Raw genomic sequence first — 23,121 nt, forward strand, 5'->3', positions numbered from 1 at the left:
AGAGCAGGGGGGGAGGGGAGGGCAGCAGAGCCGGCGCGGGCGGGGGAGGGGAGCAAGACACAGCACACCCCGGATGGTCAGTCCCCGGCACAGCTACAGACACGCCAGAGTCACACACACCTGCCTGCCGGGGACAAAGCCAGACACACAAGTGTACTCACACACACGACAACCATCCAGAGATACACTGAGGCCTTGAGACTCCCATGTACACACATCTCACAACATGCACGCACAGAGGCATGCGCAAGAGGTGAAGGCACATGTGTGGATCACACACACGCGGCGGCAGACCACAACCAGGCACAGACACACACAGACAAAATGGTTTAATTAAGCCCGAAGCACGAGACACCGCCGACAACTCCCGTCATATTCCGGCGATGACATCCGTCTTTCTGGGGTGTCCGGGAAGGGTGGGGGCTGGGGAGGGAAGGGAAAAATGCGTGCACACACCACAGGGACTGGCCCCGCCAGTGCTAGGATCCCGGCAGCGCCGGGGGAGAAAGTGCTAAACAGGGATTTCCAGCGCCGTTCAAGGGGACTGGAGGGGAAGTTGGGAAGCCAGCCAATTCCCCACTGGATTTAAAACCTGAGAAATCTAAGTCGGCAGGGTTAAATGTGTATTGAATACAAAAGCACCGAGTACATTTGATTTTAATGGTGAGCATGAAATAATAAATCCAGAGCTTATAAAGCGCTTCACATGCAGGCTGACCGCAGCCTGCCTCCCCCGGCAAGCCCCAACCCAGTCCCCTTAGTCCACGAGACACTGGCATGATTTTCTTCTGCTCTTCCTTTTTTCTTCTTTTGAAAAAGAAAACCCAAATCCTCTGGTAACATCTGAACTCCAGCCACAGGTGCCAGGCTACAAAGCTCCTTCCAGAAAGGCTGAATGGCGACTGCCTCGGGCCCCCACTACCCTGAGGCCAACGGCGACACCTCTGCCTGGACCGTTCACGGTGCAGAGACCTGGCAGAGCCCAGCTGGAGGCCGGTGGCTCCTGACATGGGAGCTTGTTAGGCTGTCCTGCTCGAGGCCCTCGAGAGGTCCCACACCCTGTGACTCCCAGGTTCCCACCCAGTGTGTAGTGGTGTCCACTGGAAATGCTTGCATAAATGCACAAGGAACGAATGGTCCCTAGGGCCCTGGGGACTGCAGGGCCCAGAAAGCACAAACTTTCTAAGTTTGTGCTCCCAAATTGGTCCCTTAGTGGTCCTGCTTAGCAGAAGTTCGGGGGTATATGTGACCACTTCATGCCAGGACAGCGCTAGGCACTATACATATACGACCTCATTACCCTCACCAGGTGGGTATTGCTAAACCCATTTAATAGATGATAAATGGGCTCAGAGAAGGTAAGAATCTTACCCAAGGTCACACAGCCAGGAAGTGGCCAAGTCGTGATTCAAACCAGGGTAGGCCTCTCTGACTTCCAAGCCCTGGAGGGCTGGTACTCCAGGGACCCTGCCTCTTCAGCATGCCATGAATCCAGGGGGGGGGGTACAGCCCCAAATGCCAGGCCAGTCACTTCCTACACCAGCCCAGCAGCAGAGGCAGCTGCTACTCAGGCTTTTCTCATGGCAACGTCTGCCTCCCCAATTGGTCAATTGCCAGTAGATATGGCTGGGCACCTCCTACCCAAACAGCATGAGTCCCACAGCAGTGAGACTACACAAGGTCCACCGTACTGCCTCCAATGCTTGGATTTTTCCAAGGGAGCAATCCTGCCCCTGCATCCTGCTTTCCAAGAGATTCCCCTCCTGCTGTGGATCCCAGGCCTCTAAGGGGAATTCTGAGATCTACCTTCTGGCTGACTTTGGCTTAAGGGAAGGCTGTTTGGTAGAGAACGAGGAGAGACAGAAGAGAAGGGCAGGCCTGGGCTCAAAGGCCAGCTTGGCTTGGCCTCTTATTGTCTCTGTGGTCTTGGCTACAAACTGGGGAAACAGCATCTGCCTTCTCTGGGCTGGGCAAACAAGACAAGTATATGAGCGCCTAGCACAGACCCGGGCACATTACAAGCTGCTCAATAAATGTCAATTCTCTTCACCTCTGTAACTCTGCCAGGACCTAACACTGCCCTAGAGATTCCGCAGAAAGCCCAGCCAGCTGCAGAATAATTTTTTTCTCAACTGAAGGATTTGCCCCAGTACTTTAGATAGGTTGAACATCCCTAATCCAAAAATCCCAAATCTGAAATGCTCTGAAATCTGAAACTTTTTGAATGCCAACTTGATACACAAAGGAAATGCTCATTGGAGCATTTTGGATTTCATCTTTGGATTAGGGGCCCTCAATCAGTAAGTATTAATATAATGCATATATTCTAAAATCTTAAAAAAAACCACCCTGAAATCTGGAACACTTCTGGTTCCAAGCATTTTGGATAAGGGACACTGAACCTGTAATAAGTCCATCTCTATGCCCACAAAGGTGGAGGGTGCCGGGAGCTTGGAGTGCTGGGAAGACTATAGCTTCTAGAGCCTGGTGGCCCTGTTTGCAGTTGAGGAACGTGGGTTAAGTTACTAAGCATCAGTTTTCTCATCTCTAAGATACGTGGTGACAATGCCTACTTCACAGAGCTACTGTGAGGCTCAACTGGGATGCGGTACCTAAAAACATTTTACTGATTATAAAATCCTAGGCAAATGATGGTTATTAAGCAATGGGGCCATTCCTTAGAAGTTGTAAGGTGTAAAAGCCTCTTAAGAAGAACTGCTCCTGTGTGCCAGGCACTGTGCTAGGTGCTCTACAAATGTCATCCTTTGTTCTCACAAAAAGCCTCTATGAATGAGGGTGCAGTGCAGAGAAATGAGGCTCAGAGAGCTTCAGTACTTGCCCAAAGTCGCACAGCTTCAGCATTCACGCCTTGCTCTGCAGACCTTCCAAATCCATGTTGCTAATGACTGTGCTGGAACATTCACTAACTCACATGAGGCTCAACCAAGAAGGGGCCTCCTCTACTCCAAAGTGTTTTCTTTTTTGCTGTTTGTGTCTTCCCTCCAATGACAGTGAGCGGAAACATTTCAGCCCCTTGCAAGCTGTGCCGACTGTGGTTTGGGCTAACCACTGTTTGTTGTGGGTATAGGATGGACCCGTCATCACATGTGGCTGGAACTGTAGGCTCATGACTGTCATAGGTAAAGCCATCTAAATCCTCCCAGCCCCCACTGCAGCCTGCTGACTTCCACACACGGTGGGGAAGGGAAGGAAAACAGTGCACAGACAGCCAATATCTACCCAATCAGTGCTAGGTGCCTGCACCAAGGATTCAGAACAGACACGGTTCAGCCTGGTCACCTGCATGCCGGGGCCTCCATGCCTGCACAAGATGGGTGTGGACATGTGTCCTGCAGAGGCTGGGAGGGGTCGGGACACCAGTTTGGCGGTGGGGGCAGGGGAATCTGATTGCAGCTGACCCCCTGTGCTTGGCCTCAGAGTGGAAGCTGCCTTGAATAACAGATGGAAAAAATTTTCTCTTGGTAAAGAGGCCTCACTGAAAGGTCCTGGCAGGTTTCCCACTGTAAAGGCACCTGCTAAAGTTGTTATGCCTCAGCACTGCCAACGTCTGCGCTTACAAGGGAGAACGACTTTGCTGATGCTTAACACGGGCCCCACACCTAATATTTTTCCGTGTCATTTCTCTTTAAAAAACATGGATGGATCTCTCTCCCCTACCCACACCATGCCCAGGTGTTGGGGGGTTTATCGCAGTGCGCCCTGCGTTTCCATCCTCGCTTGGCAGTCTACACGGGAACCCCGGCAGGGCAGCAGTACCTGTCTCCATCCGAGCCGGCTCCATATTCTCAGGGTGTAGCCTCAGCCCTTGGGAGGGTACATCAAATGCATTTCCAAACCAAGATCTGGCGGGAATGAGACCCCTGCTGCCAACTTCTGCTTCCTTTAAAGCATCAAGAGCAAGCGTTTGGAGCAAGGCTTTAAAGCTCGTTGGCTAGAAACACGGCTCACCCTATGAGATTTGCTCAAATGAGGCACACACGGCACACACAGCACACAGTGGCCCCCGGCTACCTACGGCTCTGACCTGCAAGTCTCCGGACTTATTCAGAAAAAAGAGAGAGAAACCCAGAAAATGCAAGTTCAGGCTCATGCCACGCAGACAGGGAAGCTGAAAAACCCAATTCCCGGTTTTCTTTTGCCAGGCAGGAGAGTCCAAACTCCCGAAGTTTAGTGAGGCTGAGGGCGAAGGGCTCAGGCAGTGTTAGGGGGGGAGGGCGGAACCGCCGGCTACTCACGGGCCTCGAGCGCTGTATCTTGGGAGGCGGCGGTCGGGTGGGACGGAGTCTCTGGGGCTGCATTAAAGCGGAAACTTAAAACATCAGTCACATGGAGATGGCTCAATGCCTTTCCACACGTGGCCCGGGAGGACACACCCAGCCACTCAAGCCAGATTACGGCTACCCTGGATGCCTCCCACTTCCTCACTCCTGCTGTCCGTCTCCTGAGACCATCCCCTCCACTGATTCCTTAGTTCCAGGCCTGTCTCTAGCCTGGATTACTGCAATCGTGTCCCGACAGGGCCCCAGCTCTGATCTCCTCTGCCGTGCTCCAAGCAGGCCAAGGGGGACCTTCTCAAATGCAATATGGCCATGCCTCCTGCTGTCCTTGGGTGCCAGCTGGAGGCCCAGGGCTGGCATTCCCAATCCTCTAAGACCTGGACCCTACCATGCCCCACACAGACCTTTCCCAACCTTCTCCTGTGTCCACCCTGGGCAGAGCCTCAAGTGGGTTTTCATGCTTGTTGCCTGCCTGCCCCCTCATGGAATGACCAGCCTCTGCCCGACGGCGGGCCTGGCAAACGTGTGCTTGTTCTCTAAGAGGCTGCCAGGTCAGGTGCTGTCCCTAGCACCTGTGCTTCCTACTCAAGTACCTCACCCTCTCGCCCCATGAGATGGTTTAAATGTCTGTTTCATGGAGGCAGTCATCCCTGTGCCTGCAGAAGGTTGTGTGTTGTGTGGGTTTTGGGAAAAAAATACCTGTTCAATAAATGTCTGCTGAACAAATAAAATTTGTACAAAACGCTTCTCTTTTGAAATCAGGATTCGAATCAAAACCAACAGAGCACAGACTTCTCGGCCCTACCCTCAAACCCTTTATCTTAAAAGCCCAGCTTTGTGGTTTACACAGCCTGCCTGGCGAGATGCCCTGCACAGGTGTGGGGGAGTCGGGCAGCATGGTGACAAAAGTGAAAGTCCATGGGACCCAGACCACCGACCCACAGCAAACCCTGGGAGGCTCCCAGTTGGCTCTTGCCCATTCCGTCACTCAGTTCACGAAGATACATCACTATCTGACAAAGTCTAGACCCGCCCTGGACAATACAGGAGCCAATGGTCACATGTGGCCAGTCCAAATTCAGATGAGATGTAAATGTAAAATACACATTGGATTTCAGAGGCTTAGTATGAGAAAAGAATGTAAAATACCTTCCAGTAATTTTATATTGATTATGTGTTGAAATGATAATATTTTGGCTATTAGGCTAAATGTATTATTAAAAGCAGTTTCACCAGTTTCTTTTGACTGTTTACATTTAGAATTGCACGTGAGATCCCTGAGTGGGGCTCCTAGCACATTCTTCTTGGACAGTGCTGACACTGGGATTCGCTCGGTGGGGGTGAGTCCTCAGATCTCAAACCTGCCTTAGAACTTTCCTCCTCACTATTCCTGGAGGGTAGGGCCCATGTCCTGGTCATCCTTGATCCCTGGTGCCCAGCATAGGATAGGGCCTGTCAAAGTGGCTGGAGGGGAAAACTGGCCCAGGGACTCCCTGGTGGCACATCGAGGGCACGTCTGGATGGAAATACACAGTGGCTTTCCAGATCCTATGCCATTAGCTGGGAGTGAGGGCCAGCCCATGCTTGGTGGTCCTTCTACAGTTGGGGCTACCTGGGGTTGGGGAGGCCCCCTAGAGAGGCCATGGCCACCACGTTTCTTCCCCTTCATGGCTTACAGAAGTGTGTGGGGCACAGGGGAATAGAGTCCCCCCAGTTCACACCATTCATCAGGAGGGAGAAGGTCAGGGAGAGGGGAGCCCACCCCCCCACCGTACACAGGCTGCTGCCCTGATTCTCACATATCCCCCGACACCCTCTGCTTCTTTCATGCTTGGCCACTCTACTTCTGGGTGACCATCTCCTCCAGCCCCACTGTCCTCACTGCTTGCCACCTGTGACCTGGGCTATTTCCATCCTTGCTGTGAGGTGTGTGGCAGAGGGCTCAGGGGACAGCCTCTGGGGTCAGAAGGTTTCTGAAAGAACCCCAGCCCCCACTCACTCTTGGGGTTGTTCTGGGCTGTGGGTGTAACCAGTGTCAGCCTTGCTGTCCTCATCTGCGAAGTGCAGGTAACGGCGCTGTCTGCCCGAGAGGGCCGTTAGGAAGATTCAATGAGACGATGTAGTCGGGTTCTTTGCACAATGTCGCCAATAGACATTAGCAACCATTACCATTAGCAGGTTCCCCTGCCTCCAGCCTCTCCCCCTCCCAATCCATCTTCTACATTTGTTTCCAGAGTGGACTTAAAAGAAAAATACACGCCCAATCATGCCACTTGCCAGCTTAAATAATCTCAGTGAAAGGCCGGCATCTCGCAAGGTGTCTGCGAGAAGCACCATCCTGGGAGATGCATTGTATGAAGGGAAAAAAGGAGGTTCCCCAGCCAGGCAAATCTGAGAAATACCGCCTATTGCCTTGCTCCTTTTGGGGACTCACAATGCCTATCAGCATAGCAAAGTCTACTGAGCCTTGCAATAAAAAAACAAAACAAAACAAAAAAACTACCCAAACCAGGCAAAAACATATGAACTCCAGGTTTTTAAAGGTCCTGACTCCCATATGTATTTGAACACAGACTCATTTTCCCTCTAGCACCCATTAATATCCCCTGGAAAATGCCGCCCGAAGTGCTAAAGTCCCCAGGTTCTGGGGCCCACCACGCACCCCTCCCCAGCGTGCAGCTGTCATTATCAGCCCACGCATCTCTCTATGTACCCTGCGGTCTAGTGTAGTACTTGAAACATAATAGGTGCTCAGCAAATGCTTTTTGGCTTGGAGTTCCCGGCACACTCAAGAAATGTCAGTTCTACAGATTCCATAGTTAACTTATTTCCCTTTGATTGTCATTGGGAAGCGCTGGTCCTTTTGCAGCTGAATTTACAAATGGCGGGAGGAAAGCAGCCTCTTGGTCACAGCCAGCCCAGAAGCGAGCAGAGCAAGTCAGGGGGATTTAAAGATGCCAAGAAGGGGTAATGTGATACAGATGTCCTGGCGCAGCCAGAGGGATCAAAACAAAACTCAACAAAAATGACCAAGACCAGGAAACCACACTGCCCCTCCTGACACTCGGCGAGTTTTCCCTGGAGGATGTCAGAATCACGGGATCGGGTCACCAGAGGAAATGGACAGGGAGAGGGAGCTGCACTCACTAATTCTGAGCACGCTCTGATGCTGGAGCATACGACAGGGGGTAGCCACCAGGAGAGAAAGGTGAACTCCCAGGGGTGTGCATTAAAGACCCCCCAGGGACTGGGGGAGGGAGACGGGGACGGTCGCACTAATTGCCAGGATGTCCTGCCACGGTGTGTGCGGGCCCTGGGGACGAGTGCCGAGGCTGGCCACCAGCAAGCATCTGGATTATCACCACGGGGCTGGATGCTGACCATGTGGGAAGCAGTCTTAGATTTTGGACACTAGAACTTCTGACCTGTGGAGTGCCCTCCTGGCCCTACCACAGAGGCCTTGCTGGCTTTCCAGGTGACTTTGGTAAGCCAGTGACATCCCTGGGCCTCTGTGACCTCTCTGTGGGCCCCCCTGCCCACAGAGAGGTGTATTACAGCACTTCCCAGAGGGCTGGGTGCACAGTGGACATGTTGCCAGGAGAAGCTTCTGCTGCCTAGAGAGGGGGTGGCAGGCGGCTGGGCCATGGTGGTTGCAGTTCCCCAAATATGCTGGGACGCATGACAGCTGGGGACACAGACAGGGGAGAGCTGAGTACTCCGGAGATGATTAGCACAGGCTGTAGGGGGTGAGTGGTGGTGATCTGGGGGGTAGGGGGTGAAGAGAGAAGCCAGGGAAGGATCAACTCAGAAAAACACACCCTCTTCCAGAAAGTGGCCCTGGTGTTCAGGAAGCTGAATGTGAGGACCGCAATGGTGTAAGGCGAGGGCCGAGGAGACTGCAGGACTGGGAGGACTCAGAGACAGTTGCTGGGAGCCAGGAGCTCTTCTTCCCTACCTAACTCAGCTCCCAGAGGGTGGAGATTTTGTCTGGTTCTCTGCAGTTCAGCCTACGGCCCAGGGCTGGGCCCGGGGCTTGCTCATCTTACCCTGGCCCTAGTGGCAGGGAGCTTGTATTTCCACAGACACGGGGACAAACTGGCCGAGGTAAAGAGACCCACTCAAGGCCCCCAGCTGGTAATGGGTAGAGCTGGGAGCAGGATTCAGGCCTCCTGACTGAATCCAGAGAGCTCCTTCTCTGTTGGAGGAGGGGGGGCCACACCGGAGTGCTTTAAAGCAGCGGCAGAGAATCGAAGCGGTCTGGGCACCTTTGCATGGAAATCACACCATACACGATCCTCAGTTCCCGGCCAGACTGAATTCCTTCATGTCTGCTTGCGGGGCCAGGGCCTGGGGGATTCAGAGAATAAGACAGAGCCCTTGTCTTCAAGGAATGTACAGTAGGGTGGGATCTGACCTACGCCAGGGACAAATATCTTTCTTAAAATGAAGAGAGGATTTGTGGACTAAAGGCCCAAGAAGTATACTTTGGGCGAGAAAGACATGGGTTCCTGCCTTGGCTCTGACATTTTCTAGTTGAGTTATTTAGTCTCTCTAAGTCTCAGTTGCATCTTCTATAAATCAAAATAACTCCTGAGTTGCAAGCACTGGTGCGAGGATGATATTAGAGAGCAATTACAGCCGTGCGAGGCTCTGGTCTGGGGTCCTGGGGATGACATGGAACCATTCAATCCTCGGTTCCCCTGCTAGACCCATGAGTCTTTCCAGAAAAGTTCTATGGACATGAGGACCTTGGTTTTCCAAGAGTATGTGCTGTCAGCAAGACTCTGTTGAAGGAGACTGGATTTTAATAATAATCTCTTCTATTTATATGGTGTGTTTTCCTTTCAAAGCATTTCTACTTCTCTTCTTTCCTTTGAGCCTTGCATTCCCTGGTGAGGCAAGTTGGAGAAGGATTATCTCCCTGCTACAGAGACAGGAAACAGGAGGCCCAGAGAGGTTAAGGGACTAGTATGAGGTCACACAGCTAGCTGCGAACAAGCAGGTATTCTTAGTCCATTGTGTTATCCTTGTCAACTAAAATTTCCAAAGTCACTTAGAATCCTTTCTGACAGTTTTTTTAATCCTTGTTCCTTCTGAAGTTAGAATCTGTTGTTACAGATCTGTGCTTTAGAGAAAAGGCTGGCAAGAGAGTGACTAACGTCTTCCTCTCCTTTCCTTATTTGAGCATCTCTTTCCGGTACTTTCCAAAGGATGCACGTGATTCAATTGTTCATTCATTCAACAAACAGTATATGCTGTACCAGGGACAGGGGTAGGTGAGCGAACAAGACTCTGACTGAGGAGCTGCGATGCAGGGGGCACAGAGGGTTGCCAAGGTCTGTGAGGTACAGGGAAGGGTTCTTCTACCGGATGGGAGTGGTAGGGAACCAGGCGCCTGGTAGGGGAACCACAGTGGTCCAGCAAGACTAGAGCGAGACTGAACACGAGCACAGGGCAGGCCAAGACCTGGAAGGGTCAGATGACAGAGGGTCTGGATGTCAGGCTGAGGACTGTGGGTTTTCTTCCGATCTCAGTGGGAGGGACAGGATCACAGACACAATAAGAGACATGTTGGCGTCCGTAGTGTAGGAAAGGGATGGCAGGAGGATGGGTGGGTTCCTAAGGACAGGCACTACCCCCCAGCCGCAGGGGCTGGCCCAGGCCTCCATGTTGTCAACTCACCAGCCCTGGCAACACCACTGCCGGGAGATGTGAACGCGAGAGGGTAAGCCAGAAAGCGTGATTGACACCGAGGTCCCAGAGAAGAGAGGAACTCTTTGGCCTTTGCAGGTCTCTGCCTGGCCCTTGGCGTTTATATCTGTCAGCCACGAGGGCTAGGTGGGTATGCTCATTGGATATGAAACTCGCATTTATGAGGACAGCATCTGATTTGCAGTTAATTTGTTGATGCAGCAAAACACATTGTTTCCAAAAGGTCAGCAGGGGAAGCGGTGTTGGAATATCAACTTAATTACCTGGGCGGCATGGATGAACGGGCACCCTGCACGGGGCTGCAGGGTGCAAAATGCTCAACTGCCAGGCAATGACTCAGGGGCAGACAGTGCAGTGCACACGGGAGTGGAGGGGTGTCCCTGCTGCCCGGGGGCCAGCCTGTCTGCGCTGCGGGCACAGCCAAGGCACTTCCTGCCGCCTGTGTTCCCGCTGCCTGAGCAGCTGCCGGCACACTCGCTAGCTCAGGGCATTCTACAGGCAATGAGGGCTGTTACCCATTCTACAGATGAGGGGAGCGAGGACTGGCCCAGGGTCACATAGAGCAAGTGCCAGACAGGTTTTCAGAAGAGGGTCAATGAGTTCATCTCAAGTTAATTATGGGTTGGGGCAGCGGTCCTGTGATGTCTGTGTCTGGGGTGGGAGGCAGGAAAGGACCCATGGATTCACTCAGTCCCCAATGGAGGGGATATCCCTTCAACATCCACGTGGGGTGAGATCAGCACCTGCATTTCACTGCTGGGAAGGGAGGGCCACACAGAGGTGAGATGTTGAAGTCAGTGGGACAGGCCGGACCCTGGGCAGGGAGTAGTACGGAAGCGAGTGGAGAGGACAGGTGCTGGGGGCCACAGGGCCCAACCAGTACGCTGAAGGCCGAGAGCTGTGGCAGCAATGCCTGGGGTGGGCTGGGAGGGGAGACGGGAGAAGGTGGGGACAGCAGCTGGTGCATGAGAGAGCTGGCCTCCAAGGCTGGCTCCTAAGGGGGTCTCAGATCCTTTCTGTTGCAATTGTATTCTGAATTGCCCCCTCCTCCCCTGACTCCCACCTGCCTCAAATGGAGGAGGCCCTAGGGTCCCCAAGGGGGAAGCTGGACAGGCCCTGGGGTTTATCATTTTGTCCCGGGAATGTGGCCCAACCAGACACGCTGCTGGGAATGGAGAAGGGGAGAGAATTAGACTCCATTGCTATTTAACGAGAAAAGAGTTCACCTGGTTAATTTTCCTGGCTAGTAGCCACATCAATGCTCTGACCTGTGCATGAAACAGACCCAGTTGGGAGGGAAGACAAAGCTCTCTGTAGCTTTACAAAAGGCCTCTGGGCTCAGAGCAAGGCTCCTCTACTCTTTGGGACTGGAAATCTGCTATTATGCAAGGCATGGAAATAAAAGAGGGCTTCTTTTGATATGCCTCCAAAAAGGAGTGCATTGAAGCGATATTTTTGTGGAGTGTCTCCTTTGAGATGCCCAACAAGCTCTCTCAGGCACAGCTCTGTCCCCCAACTCCCATCATTATTTCCAATCCTCCTCGTCCACCCTCGACTAGGGCTGATCCTGCTTGTTGGGGAGGATCAAATGCTTGCCTCGGCTTCAGAGTTCCGGCGAGGACAGCTGCAGAAGACCAGGCCCTGGTGCCACGTGGGGAACAGCATGCTCTCTGCCAGAGCTGTGCAGCAGGGCGCCCAGACGGGATCCAGGGCTCCTCAGGCCTGATGCATCTGCGGAGGTAACAAGCTGTCACCCTGGAGGGATGTTCCTTGCAAGACGTTGCTTGGGAGGGACTTCCACATCAAGGCTGAGGAAGATGTTTCCATCTGGGGAGTGTCCACTCGCAGAGGGCAACAGGAGGGGTTTCTTCATGGCAAAGAAGGAGGGCAGGAGGGGCCTCATTCTGCAGTGTCCTTGCCAGGCCAGGTGTCACTCAGGATACCCCAGTCGGTCCTGACGACTCTGGGGTATAGGCTCTAACACAATCCCCATTTCACAGAGCAGGAAACTGAAGCCTCTTGCCCCAATCCATGGCACATAGTAGAGATGCAGGCGGGGCGGGGCCTCAATCTCTGGCTGTCGGACTCCAGAGCAGCACAGCCATGTGCCCCACAACTTGCTGTCCTGAGGTGCCACTTGTGAGGGAAGTGAGGGGTGCTCCGGACTGAGGGTGGCAAAGCCGTGGGGCCTGGGAGGGATCGTGTCTGGAGAGGGTGTGCTCGGGACGCGGGCACTCGCCGGTCCTGTCAATGACTCTCCGGCTGGGCCCGGCGCTCTCTCTCTGCCGTGAGTGAGTGCTGAGCTGAAAGACGTCTCAGACTGGTCCTGAAGAGCAGTGCATTCTTCCTCGATGTTGACAGGAGTAGTATTTTGTAGTGGTGCTGGTTAATTTGTAGTGGCATTTGTGGTTTGAAGCCTTGTCAAGATCCCTGATTACTTCCCGTGCAAGGAGCTCGGCTGACGGGGAAGTTCACATGCTGAACAAAAGCAGCGAGGCAGCTGTGAGGGAAGGCTGCGTGGGGGCCGGGTGACCCCGGCCGCTTGGGGAACAGAGGCGGGGGAGGGAGGAGGGCCCGGAGTGGGTCGGGGGAGGGGAGCCCTTTGTTTTTAGCCGGGTGCAGGTGCACGGTCTGAATAGGTGGCATCCCATTGGTGGCTGGAGGTCGGGCACCAGATGCGACTGGTGCCTGGGCAGGGGCAGGGAGCTTTGCTGACGCGTGCCATTCTTTGCCCAGACAGAAGCAGGAGGCAGGCGTCTTGCTGCTACCTACACTAGGGTGGCCATCTGGGATGCCACCGAGGGTGCATGGGTGACATTCCCAGGAGGTGGGGGACGCATGGCATAGTGAGGTTAGCGGAGGGGCTTCCAGATGTTGGGAGAGATTATCCCGACTCTGCTACCAAGAGGGGCTACTGTTTCTTGGCACTTGCTAAGTACCAGGCCCTGTGCTAACAGCGCTACATGAATGGTCTACATGAATACTGCCAAGAAGGTGAAATCATCCCCATTTGACAGATGAAGAAACTGAGGCTGTGTGGCTCAGCACAGTGACTTGCCTAGGCCAGGTCTCAACAGGTGGCAGAGCCACAATCCAAGCCCAGCCCTACTCCAAAGAAACCTACACCTGCCGTGACATCTGATACACAACAGCAGAAGGGAGATGTTGAATCATATCCTCTTGAGGCTGAGGGAGCCCTTCTCTCCTTGGGAACTCTGACATCCTTTGAGCCTTTTGTCCTGCTAAGTCTGTTCTGACCACACAGACAGGTTTGTCTTTGCAGCTACCTGCATTTCACCAGGCCTGGGTCCCTACTCAGTGAGGGCTTGCTCGGTACAGTTAACGGCCAGGGACAGACGGCTCAGCAAAACCAAGGCTAATTTATCATCTCTGGAATGATGTCCACCACAAACAGTATACACCTAGGAAATTAAAATAAAAACATTCTCCTGATTTTGCAGTGGTCCAGACAGGAATGCACAGCATCTTCTGGAAAGGAAGTACAGACACACTCCTGGGCCAGGCCACTGGGAGCCTCCAACTGCTCTCTCTGCCACCAGCAGCCCAGGGAAGCTGGTCACATCCCTGTCCTCAGTAGGCTGTTCAAGACCCAGCCCTTGCCCCTGTAAGTCCTATCTCCCATCCCACCACAAGCACCCCCTTTTCTCCAGCCCTACAAAGACCCTGCCCCCATATGCCACGGTCTTCACAATGCATGTGCTGGTCCCATAAGCCCTTTCCTTACCTGCCCACCTGATGATTCCTCACCTGCCCACCTGGCTCATCCCTCAAGATTCCATTCCCTTCCCCAAGAGGCCTCCCTCTCTCTTCCTGGCTCAAAAGAGTTGAGTGCTCCTTCCTCTGTCTCTCCCCTAGGAAGGTGAGTCCTTGAGGGTTCACATCTGGACCCCTGGCTCTTGGCACAAGACCTGGCACGTGGTAAGTCCAAAGTGAATGCTTGCCCAGGAGCGGGAAACTAGCACTGAATCATCAGTAAGTCCTCACCCGGCATCTGAATAATGCCAGACCAACTGGAATTGTCCCCATCGAGTTACTTTGTCCACAAGACTGGCAACAGTTCTGGCATGCTTCTGATCAGGAAAAACTCTCAACCTAGAGGTATCCTAGCCTAACAGGTTGAGCCCCAGGGCCATCTCACAAAGCAAGAGACTTTTTGAGTGGAATGCAAACGGTGAAGCGATAGGAAGCTTAGATGCGAAATATCCCCAAATTTCCCCAGTGTGTCTGTTAAAGAAAGATCGTCAGGTTCACTAGACAGAGGGATTGGATTTTTTTCTTCCCTTGGAACAAATGGATGGAGAACTTGGTTCTAAAATTCCTGGACCCTGGAATACATTTCTATCTGTGTCAAAGTCTACCCATCCACCACCTCAGCAGAGTTTAAAATCCTAGCTAATAGGTTAACAACTGTTTTTCTTCAGCTTCAAATGAAGAATATCAGAAGGCTGGGGGAATATGCAGCTCTCCAATTTGTACGGACTGCACACAGCTCCCTGCAATGTGTGTTTGACAGGACTGACATTTTGTACCGCTGTGAGATGGGAAAACGTGTGACATTTTTATTCATGGTGGCGTACGCCCTTGTAATGATCAGCTCTGGTCGATGTGCTTACCGCAGCAGCCCCCGAGCCCTTGGAGAACAAACAGGAACCCAAGGTGCCAGCAGTTCGACTGCCTTATTAAACACCGCCAGGATCCTAACGAAGACCAACTGCTGGAAAATCTCACTGTCAAATCCTCAAGGACATTGTCAGCGCACAGCTAACTGCATATATTTTTCATTTAAAATACTGAAATCCAGCATTGTGCCATTACAATCGAGGGGAGGGGCGCCTGCTCCAGTGGCCATTCTGTCAGCTGCCTCTTGGAGCTCCAGATGCTTGAGCCGGATGCCCAGTGGGGTTCAGAGCTCAGAAAGGGGTGGCAGAGACAGGAAACTGACTTTCCAAAAGCCCGGCCCTACCTCCGGGGGTAATGGCTGAAAGTTACAGGGCTCTGGGAAGGCTCTCTTGGAAAGGCAGCTCAAGGGCTCCCTTTGCAAGGCAAAGTGAATCTGCATAATTAGAAAATCTCTTCCTCTCGCAGCCAGCCATCTTCCTGTAGGTGCAACCCATTACATCCTGCAACTTGGTGCTAATCAGCCTTCTGCTCGGCGGCAGACCTTAAGACATCTGCAGGAACACACGGTTGCGGTAGGCTTCACACCTTGGCAGAGAAGCTGTGTGTCAGGGTGCCCACCTGCACTCTCACCACTTGCCTCAATTCAAAGGCCTCAAGGTCAGCGTGCAGGAGGACCCCCTCCCTTTGGCGGTCATTTCTAATGCTGATGCACACTGATGGATGGAAGCCAATCACTTGGCAGAACTTCGAAGCTTTTCATGGTTGTTAAACTAGGTGATTTGGTGATGGCCACGTACAGTAATGTACTGGATTTCCATTTTGTAAATGGATATATTATTTTGTAAATATGTATTATTTATACAGTGCCTCTATTTCCATACTCCAGCCCTCATGCACCAAGACATGCTCTGCTATTTATTTATGGGGTCCTTGGCGTAATGGGTCTAAAAAGAGGCCTGTACATGGTTTTTGCAAGTTTGCAACAAAGTGGTTGGCTAAACAGCTGCTTGTCCTCCATCCATCATGGGGACAGGCTTACGTTTTAAGGGGCTGCCCATAAAGCTGGTTTAGCACAATGCTGTACATCATCCTCCGTGGAGATGACCTGGGAGCTGAATGGCTGGCGACCTAGAGGGTAGGAGCCATGACATGCCACACCCTGGGATGCGGGAAGGGGCGGGGGAAGTCGTGCTACCCTGGTGCTCAAAGGCCTCCGAGAGTATAGAAAAGCAGGCAGTTGGCACACAGTCCTGGGAAAACACAGGACAGTGGGGGTAGGGGGAGCTGTAACTTCTTTTCTCCAAGCAGGCCATTCTGTCCCTCAGCAGGACTTTCGCCCTGGGCTGCAGAAGGAAGCGTCCACCCACCCTGCACACGCCAAGAGACACTCCCTTCCTCACAGGCTGCTCCTCAAACCTCACTGGCCTGTGTCCAGCCTTGTGCCACTCTATGATGAACTTCAACAGCTCCTTTGAAGGGCATCCAGCTGCCCACCAAGTTCTGTCCCCGCATGTCTCCTGAATGTCTTTCAGATATTTCCCTCATCTTCACCCCCCCACAGGCAGTGTCCTAGGTCAGGCTCCTGCTAGCTCTCGCCTGAATTAGCAGGCATCAGTGTGGCATCAGCAGTGGTCTCCCTGCTTCACCTATTTCCATCCCTTCCCACGGTGGCCCAGAATAAATGTCCACAACTGCCATTCCTCTGCATACAACCCTCATTGGTTTCTAGGCACCTTCAGGGTACAATTCAAGCTCTCCCAAGGCCTGGCCACCGCCTACCTCCACAGTTTAGCTCCTGGCCCTTACCTGCTGGCCTCTGGTCTCCTCACACCAGCCCCAGTTTTCCTGAAAAGTCAGACTCCTGCATCCTTCACATATGCTGTTCTCTCTACCTGAATGCTGACCCCCTCTGGCTCTCCTTGACATATAACTTGTCTTTTAAGATTCAGCTGAAATGTCACCTCCTCTGAGAAGCCTGCCCCTGTTCCCCCACACAGCCCCAGGGCCCCTCTCCAACCACTACACCACGTCCATGAGCATTTCTCTTGCCATATGATTTGGGAACTGTCTCTCCCAGATGATGAGTGCCACGAAGGCAGGAAACACACCTCAGTCCCTTGTGACCTTGGACAGGGCCTGGCACCTGGCATGCCTCACTACATGTTGAATGAGTGAAGGAAGGAATTAATGAGGGCATAAAAGAATGAGTCAGAGTTCTACCTGGCAAACAGCTCTGAGATTTTGGGATTTTAAATCACAAAGATGGGAGGAAGGCAGGGGAAGAAGTCCTAGCTGGTTTTCAGGGTTAGGGCAAGGTGGAAGGTGTCAGTCAGGTAGACAACCCTGGCAAGAACTTCCCTCCCACTCTGTCTCTGTACTTGGAGAGCCAGTATCCCGGCCTTCTGCACTGCAACCTGGCTTCCCAAGGCACCGTCTTGCCAAGGCCCGACCTGCCCGTCTGGGAACATTCACTGTCAACCCTTCCAGAAGGTGCAAACAGGGATCCACCTAGAAAGGTCTGGGACTGGGGAATCCCAAGAGGGCTAAGAGGTGTCGGCAGCCATAGGATCACATGGCTGATGGGCAGTAGTTTAAACTGCTTCTGGCAATGTTGACCACACTTTGCATTAAAAGTGGGATATAAAGCAACAATTCTTTGGGAGAAGCCCCTTTTATATATTCTGTATTCATATTTTTCTATTTTAAAATTCTTTGCACTATAAACAAAACATGATACACTATTCCAGAAGACGTGGAACTAAGCAGACCGATAATAAAATTAACCAGGCAAAAATCATCATCCAAATTAGGAACATGGTTAGTGTCATCTCAGGTAAAGTACAGGACACTGGCAGGTGGCCTTTGCTGCCAGGAAGCTGCTGCCACTGCCCAGCTATCCCAGGGTCCAGTGAGCAGGGCAGTACGGTGGGGGAAGCCAGGGCTTTGAATCCACGTCTACCCTAGCAGCCAAGGGATTCGGCAAGGCCCTTGTCTCCACTGAAACGTGGAGCAGTGGTTGTCCCTACTGCACCGGCCTGGGGAAGGCGACGTGAGAAAATGCCAGCATCCACTGAGCGCCTTGCCAGGCACATGGCAGGTGTTCAGGAGGCAGCGTTACTGTTGCTCTCATCCCTGTGTGAAGAAGGCATCCGGGGTGATGTTAGTTTTATTCCGGGGATAAACAAAGTCCCAAGTGTGAGCAGCAGCCACGAGTCTTAGCCAGGAGTGAGGAGACGCAGAACAAAGTGACCCTGACCTCCACAGCCTTACTGAGATCATTGCTGGATTCTAACCATGCCCGAAACCACTGGCGGCCACAACTAAATGCGTCAGGAAGCAGGTGGAACTGACGAAGCGGCTCAATGAGGGGGCTGGGGAGAACCCGGGCTCCGGCATCAGACAGGCCTGGTTTTTGATTCTTGCTCTGCCACTTACTGTGTGATCTTGGGCAAGTTGCTTAACCTCTCTGGGTATTAGCTTTCTAGGGATCATAGTAACTGCATCGACCTTACAGGGTTGTTGAAGAGATTAATGTGAGATGAGCTTGCGGAGGGGCCTGGCTCAGACACAGCAGGTCCACATCAGAATGAGAACCTCCTCGGGCCACCTGACCCCTCCTTATCCTCTGCCTCTTGGTTATTCCTTGTCACCCCTTCCTCTGGACACAGCCAGTTTAATAAGTTCCCTAGTCCAGAGGCAGCTCCTGGCTCTGACGGGGTTAGGGACTGATGGTGGGTGTGCGACAGGCAGCCCCTGGCACAGCACTCCTGTGGCCACGGGGCGGGGACCGCCTGCACAGCCACGGACACTGAGCTGACTCTCTCGGAGGATCTTGCTTGTGGGATATAATTTATTTTCAATATTTTATGTTTTATTTCTGCCTCCCTACTGTGATAAACTCCCCACCTTTGGCACAGAGAGTTCTAATCTGAGAAAATGTCTGCTCTGGTCTCGCTGAATCCGATTTCCTGCTCCTGCCCTGCTGGGCTCAATAGCTCCCTGGCAGGGAGCTGGATTCCAAGCAGCTCCGACACAGACCTTTAAAGAAATGCTGTTTTTAGGCTCTGGTCAGTCCCTTGGCAAAGAGGCCCTGTTGTCACACTGTTGAAGGTGGATAGACGCAGGGACCCAGGAGGCCTGTCCCTCATGACACGGCACTGCACACAGAGATTCTAAAGTGCATACAGGCAGCAGAACAACAGCCAGCCCCTGTTTTGGGGTTCCTCCTGCTCTGCTGAGCGGATGGGCTGCTCACGGGCACAGCTGTGAGCAGACCAGCCCTCGCCTCGGCCCCAACTCACCGCCCTTCCTGCATCTACTCAGTCACCACTCTCAGTCCCCAAACTCCTACTGGGCAACTATTTTGTGTCAGGCCCTGTGTGAGGATGCCAAGGATATAGAGATGAGGCCAACACTGTCCCTGTCTGGGGACAGTGTATACAAGCTCCACCAGCAAGTGGGTGCAGGGACAGTGCTGGCCCAGAGCAGTGAGGGAATGATGGCTTAGAGACAGGCAGGGCTTGTCAGGGGACGGGGTGCTTGACAGGGCCTGGAAGGGCTGGCCGGATTTTGTCAGGAGGAACAGAAGAGGAAGGACATTCCTGGCCGTAGAGATGGTAGACGCTGATTCATCTCTGGGTCCACCAGCACCCAGTGAGGTCTGGCCTGGAGCAGATACCTGTGAAGATCGTGTGAGCGAAGGAAGACAAAGTGCTGGGGACTAGAAGAGAGGAAGGGACTCTGCCCAGGGCAGGGACACTTTGCAGAGTCTTGCAGGGTGAAAAGGAGGTGGCCAGAAGTGGAGGATGGCAGGGACCTCCAACCAAGAAGGCCCAGCTGTGGTCATGGTGGGCTTGGGGATGGTGACTTCTGGCAGGGCCCTGAAGGCCAGGCACGTCCTCCCCACCATCCAGGCAAATCAGCGACCTGGGGAGGGGAGCCTGGAGAGGGCCCCACGTTCTGGAGGGCAGAGATGCCGATGTCAACACTTGCTAATGTTTCTGACACCCCTGCGCCACACAGACCAGTCAGGGAGAGACACAAGACCCCAGGGATATGAGGGATGAACGGGTTCTGTGATGGAACTCGGGTGGGGCAGGTTTGGGAAGTCCAAGTGCAGATTAAGATGCTCTAGCAGCAGAAATGGAAACCTGGGGCCTCCAGAACAAAGGTGGTGCTAGGAAAGGGGGAGCACCCCTGTGCTCCCCACAGAGTGTGGAGAGCGAAAGGCAGAGAAGAGCGCCACCTAAGGGAAGGGGTGACAAGCACAAAGCCCAGCTCAGACGCCCCTCCCTGGCTGGACTCTAAACGTCAAGCAGCCATGCTGCAGCCAGCCTGCTCCACTTCCACTCCTCCTTGTGGGTTTCAGGTGAGCCTTGCTGGAGGCCATACCTTGGACAAAAGGAATGACTTATAATAAGAGGCGGGAACTGTCCATCGCAACCAGCTGGAGCCAGCACGTGGGCACTGCCTGGACCAGGTGCAGGGGATTCTGGAGCCTACCATGCAAGTCGGCTGCCACCTCAGCCCAGCGCAGCCTAGAGCAGCCACCGCGTTTAGTCTCTCAGACTTGCAACCTTCCCCAGGTATCTGAGACCCCGCCTGAAGACGCTGCTCCCTCCTTCTAGGAAAGCGAGCTCTCTGCCTGTCCTTAGAGCAGACGAGGAGCAAGGCTATTCATGAAACATCTACCTTTCAGTGATCTCCAGCAAGTCAACAGTGAGACGACCGGCACCTCCTGAGGACGCTGGCAGGGAAACCACTGAAGGACCGAACTCATTGGAGCATAAAACAAACAAAAAGGGGACTCTGAGACACCCCATGACACGATTACACAGCATAGATCTGGGCCTTTCAAAACTACCGGATGGATTCTATCCATAAGGATTAAGCTGAACCACTGGCTATGAGACTGTGTCGTTATCTCTGTTTTCACAGATGTGGCACAGAGCAGGCATTGGTGATTACTTGCTGAATGAATGACCTAGGCTCTTAGCTTCTGTCCTTCTTCAATCCTGGCCCTGGGACTGCAGCCTACCCTCCACACTCCCTTCCCAGATGCTATCGCAGGTGACTGCAGACAGCTGTGCCCATGCCTGTATCTTGGGACTCCTGGCTCCTGCCTCCCTGGCCTGCCATGCAGCAACCACTATTTCCCTTCTGTCCCTCTCTATCTGGTGCCCTGGTTGATGTCTGACTTTGACTCTCGGTCTTGTGTGTTCTCTTGGTTTTAGAGTCCACACAGCTCTGGGTATGAACCTTTCTCTGCTGTCACACAAGTGGACAAGGGGCTGAGACAGTGTCTCCTGTTTGGCTTCTGTACACGCTATCAATTTTATCTACTCTCTTTTCTCTTTTGAGATAGCGTCTCACTGTGTCACACAGGCTGGAGTATAGTGGTGTGATTATAGCTTACTGCAACCTCAAACTTCTGGGCTCAAGTGTTCCTCTGGCCTCAGTCTCCCAAGTAGCTGGGACTACAGGCAAATGCCACCATGTGTGGCTAATTTTTAAATTTTTTGTAGAGATGGGGTCTTGCTCTGTTGCCCAGATTGGTCTTGAACTCCTGGCCTTAAGTGATCCTCCAGCCTTGGCCTCCCAAAGTGCTGGGATTACAGGCGTGAGCTACTACACGCGAGCCTCTCCCTTATTTTGATAATGGCTTCCTGATTTCCTCTCTAGAAACTACCCTGTCTTTACTTCTCAGGCATATGCGTCAGGTAGGGCCCTACCTGTAGCACACAGAAAACCCCTGGCCACAATAATTGGTTCCAATGGACACATAATCAATATTGGTTCAGTGAGTGAATGCCATGCCTTGTGTGGAAGTTAGTAGGAAGTGACATCCACTTTCCGGCAGCTCTTGCAGCTGGAAGGACATGGTCTGGGGCTGTTGCAGGCATCTTGACACCAGGAGGGGAAAGCCTGCCTGAGGGTGGTCCCAGCAGAAGAAGAAAAGTCAAGAAATGCAGCAAAGAACTGGGGTCTGATTAATGTGGTTTGATACTAAGCCACACCTGAAGCTAGTATGAGATGACAATTTCTCTTTTGGGCTTTGTGTCCTAGCAACTCAAAGTGCCCAAACTAAATGTAGCGACTACTAAATGTGGTATAGGCCCTGCCCCTGGTCTCTGGGGGTGGACTGGCACCTGATACCCCCAACACTAACTCCCATACACGCCCAGTTTTTATCCTGCATTCTACTCCCTCGCACACACCAGAAAAGCATCCAGCATGCCGTTGGTGTCTAATGGTGGGCTTGATGTACAGAGTCTACACCAGGTACAGGATGCCAGCTTCCTTGTCTTGGTTCCAACTGAGACCCAGAAACATTAAGGAGGGCCTGAGATCTGTAAGGAAACCAAGAACAAAGCCTTATGCGAGGCCCACCCTCTGGGATCCCGGCCACCTGCCCAGGCTGTTGCTCTGGCTCCATCACTCCCAGCCCAGCAGGAAACTACCATGTTCTTAGCGCAAAGCTGGGGAAGAACTTGAGCTTTAGAATAAACAACAAAGCTTTGAATCCTGTTTGCTTCTGAGCTGTATAACTTGACTAAGTCCCCATCCTCTGTGAGCTGCCGCCTCCTCTGCAAGAGAGGGTAATACCTGAGACCCTCACAGGGTGGCTGGAAGGATTAGGTAGGCTAACCTATAGGAATGGCCTAGCATGGTACCTGAACTTGGAACAGAGACCCATCTCTCCAGGTCTTGGCGTGGGGCCCTGGCAGGTGGTGAGTAGCATTCCATTGCCCCCACCCCCTCCACAACTGCTCTTAGACCCAGCACGTGTGAAGTGGTCAAACTGACCTTAAAGTGCTCAAGTGCTAGAAGGTGGGGAGGTCTGGGAGGGTGATTGATCTTGGCCCTTCTGCAGCCTTCCTTAACTCGTGCTGAATGGAGGTGGTGTACGTTAGAAAGCAAATTGCTACCTCGAACCTGGATTTGCACTTGGCTGCTGACATTTCTCAGTCCTTCCACAACACATCAGGAGCCCTAGCTCCACTGCTGAGCTCTCTGGCCTTCTCGGGCTCCCTGTAACAAGAGGAATACTACCTGACAGGGCAACGCTGATGCCTAATCAGACAGCTCCCGAATTTCAGCTCAATCCTTATGAGTTTCCAGAATCTGATTTCTCTTTTTTGATTGGCAAGTTTTTCCTCCTGAAATCGAATATATCTGCTCAGAGGAACAGACCCCAGCCTTGTTAACCTTTCATCAGAAAGCTGTCTCTGGGCTAGCCTGGGCTATGAAAAGGCGAGCGCACATGGAAAGACAAGCCCAGCCAGCCACCCTTGACAGGGAGACCTGACAAACCACCACCAATTAGGGGCCATGGTGCTGTTGGTGATGGCAGTGAATGAGTTGAAACAACTTTGGACAGCCACCTCACCAGGACCGAAGGTGGGACAGTGTCACTGTCACCCCGTAGCTGGCACAGAGGGTCGATCAGAGCAGGAGGAGCTAGGGAGAA

The 23,121-nt window shown here is 52.9% G+C and overlaps 1 protein-coding gene across 4 annotated transcripts in view; it reads right to left on the reverse strand.

Moving 5' to 3' along the window:
* Window positions 1–23,121, reverse strand: part of DENND1A (DENN domain containing 1A) — a 493,327-nt gene that overhangs the window by 22,369 nt on the left and 447,837 nt on the right. For 2 of the 4 annotated variants that reach the window (XM_012771850.3, XM_012771852.3), the window contains exon 20: window positions 4,257–4,313. The exons of the other annotated variants lie outside the window; for them this stretch is intronic. In XM_012771850.3, the coding sequence (XP_012627304.2) occupies window positions 4,257–4,313 (57 nt within the window). The remainder of the gene's footprint in view (window positions 1–4,256; window positions 4,314–23,121) is intronic. 4 annotated transcript variants of the gene reach the window in all.

The sequence above is a fragment of the Microcebus murinus genome, chromosome 12, assembly GCF_040939455.1.
Source record: "Microcebus murinus isolate Inina chromosome 12, M.murinus_Inina_mat1.0, whole genome shotgun sequence".
Lineage (NCBI taxonomy): Eukaryota > Metazoa > Chordata > Mammalia > Primates > Cheirogaleidae > Microcebus > Microcebus murinus.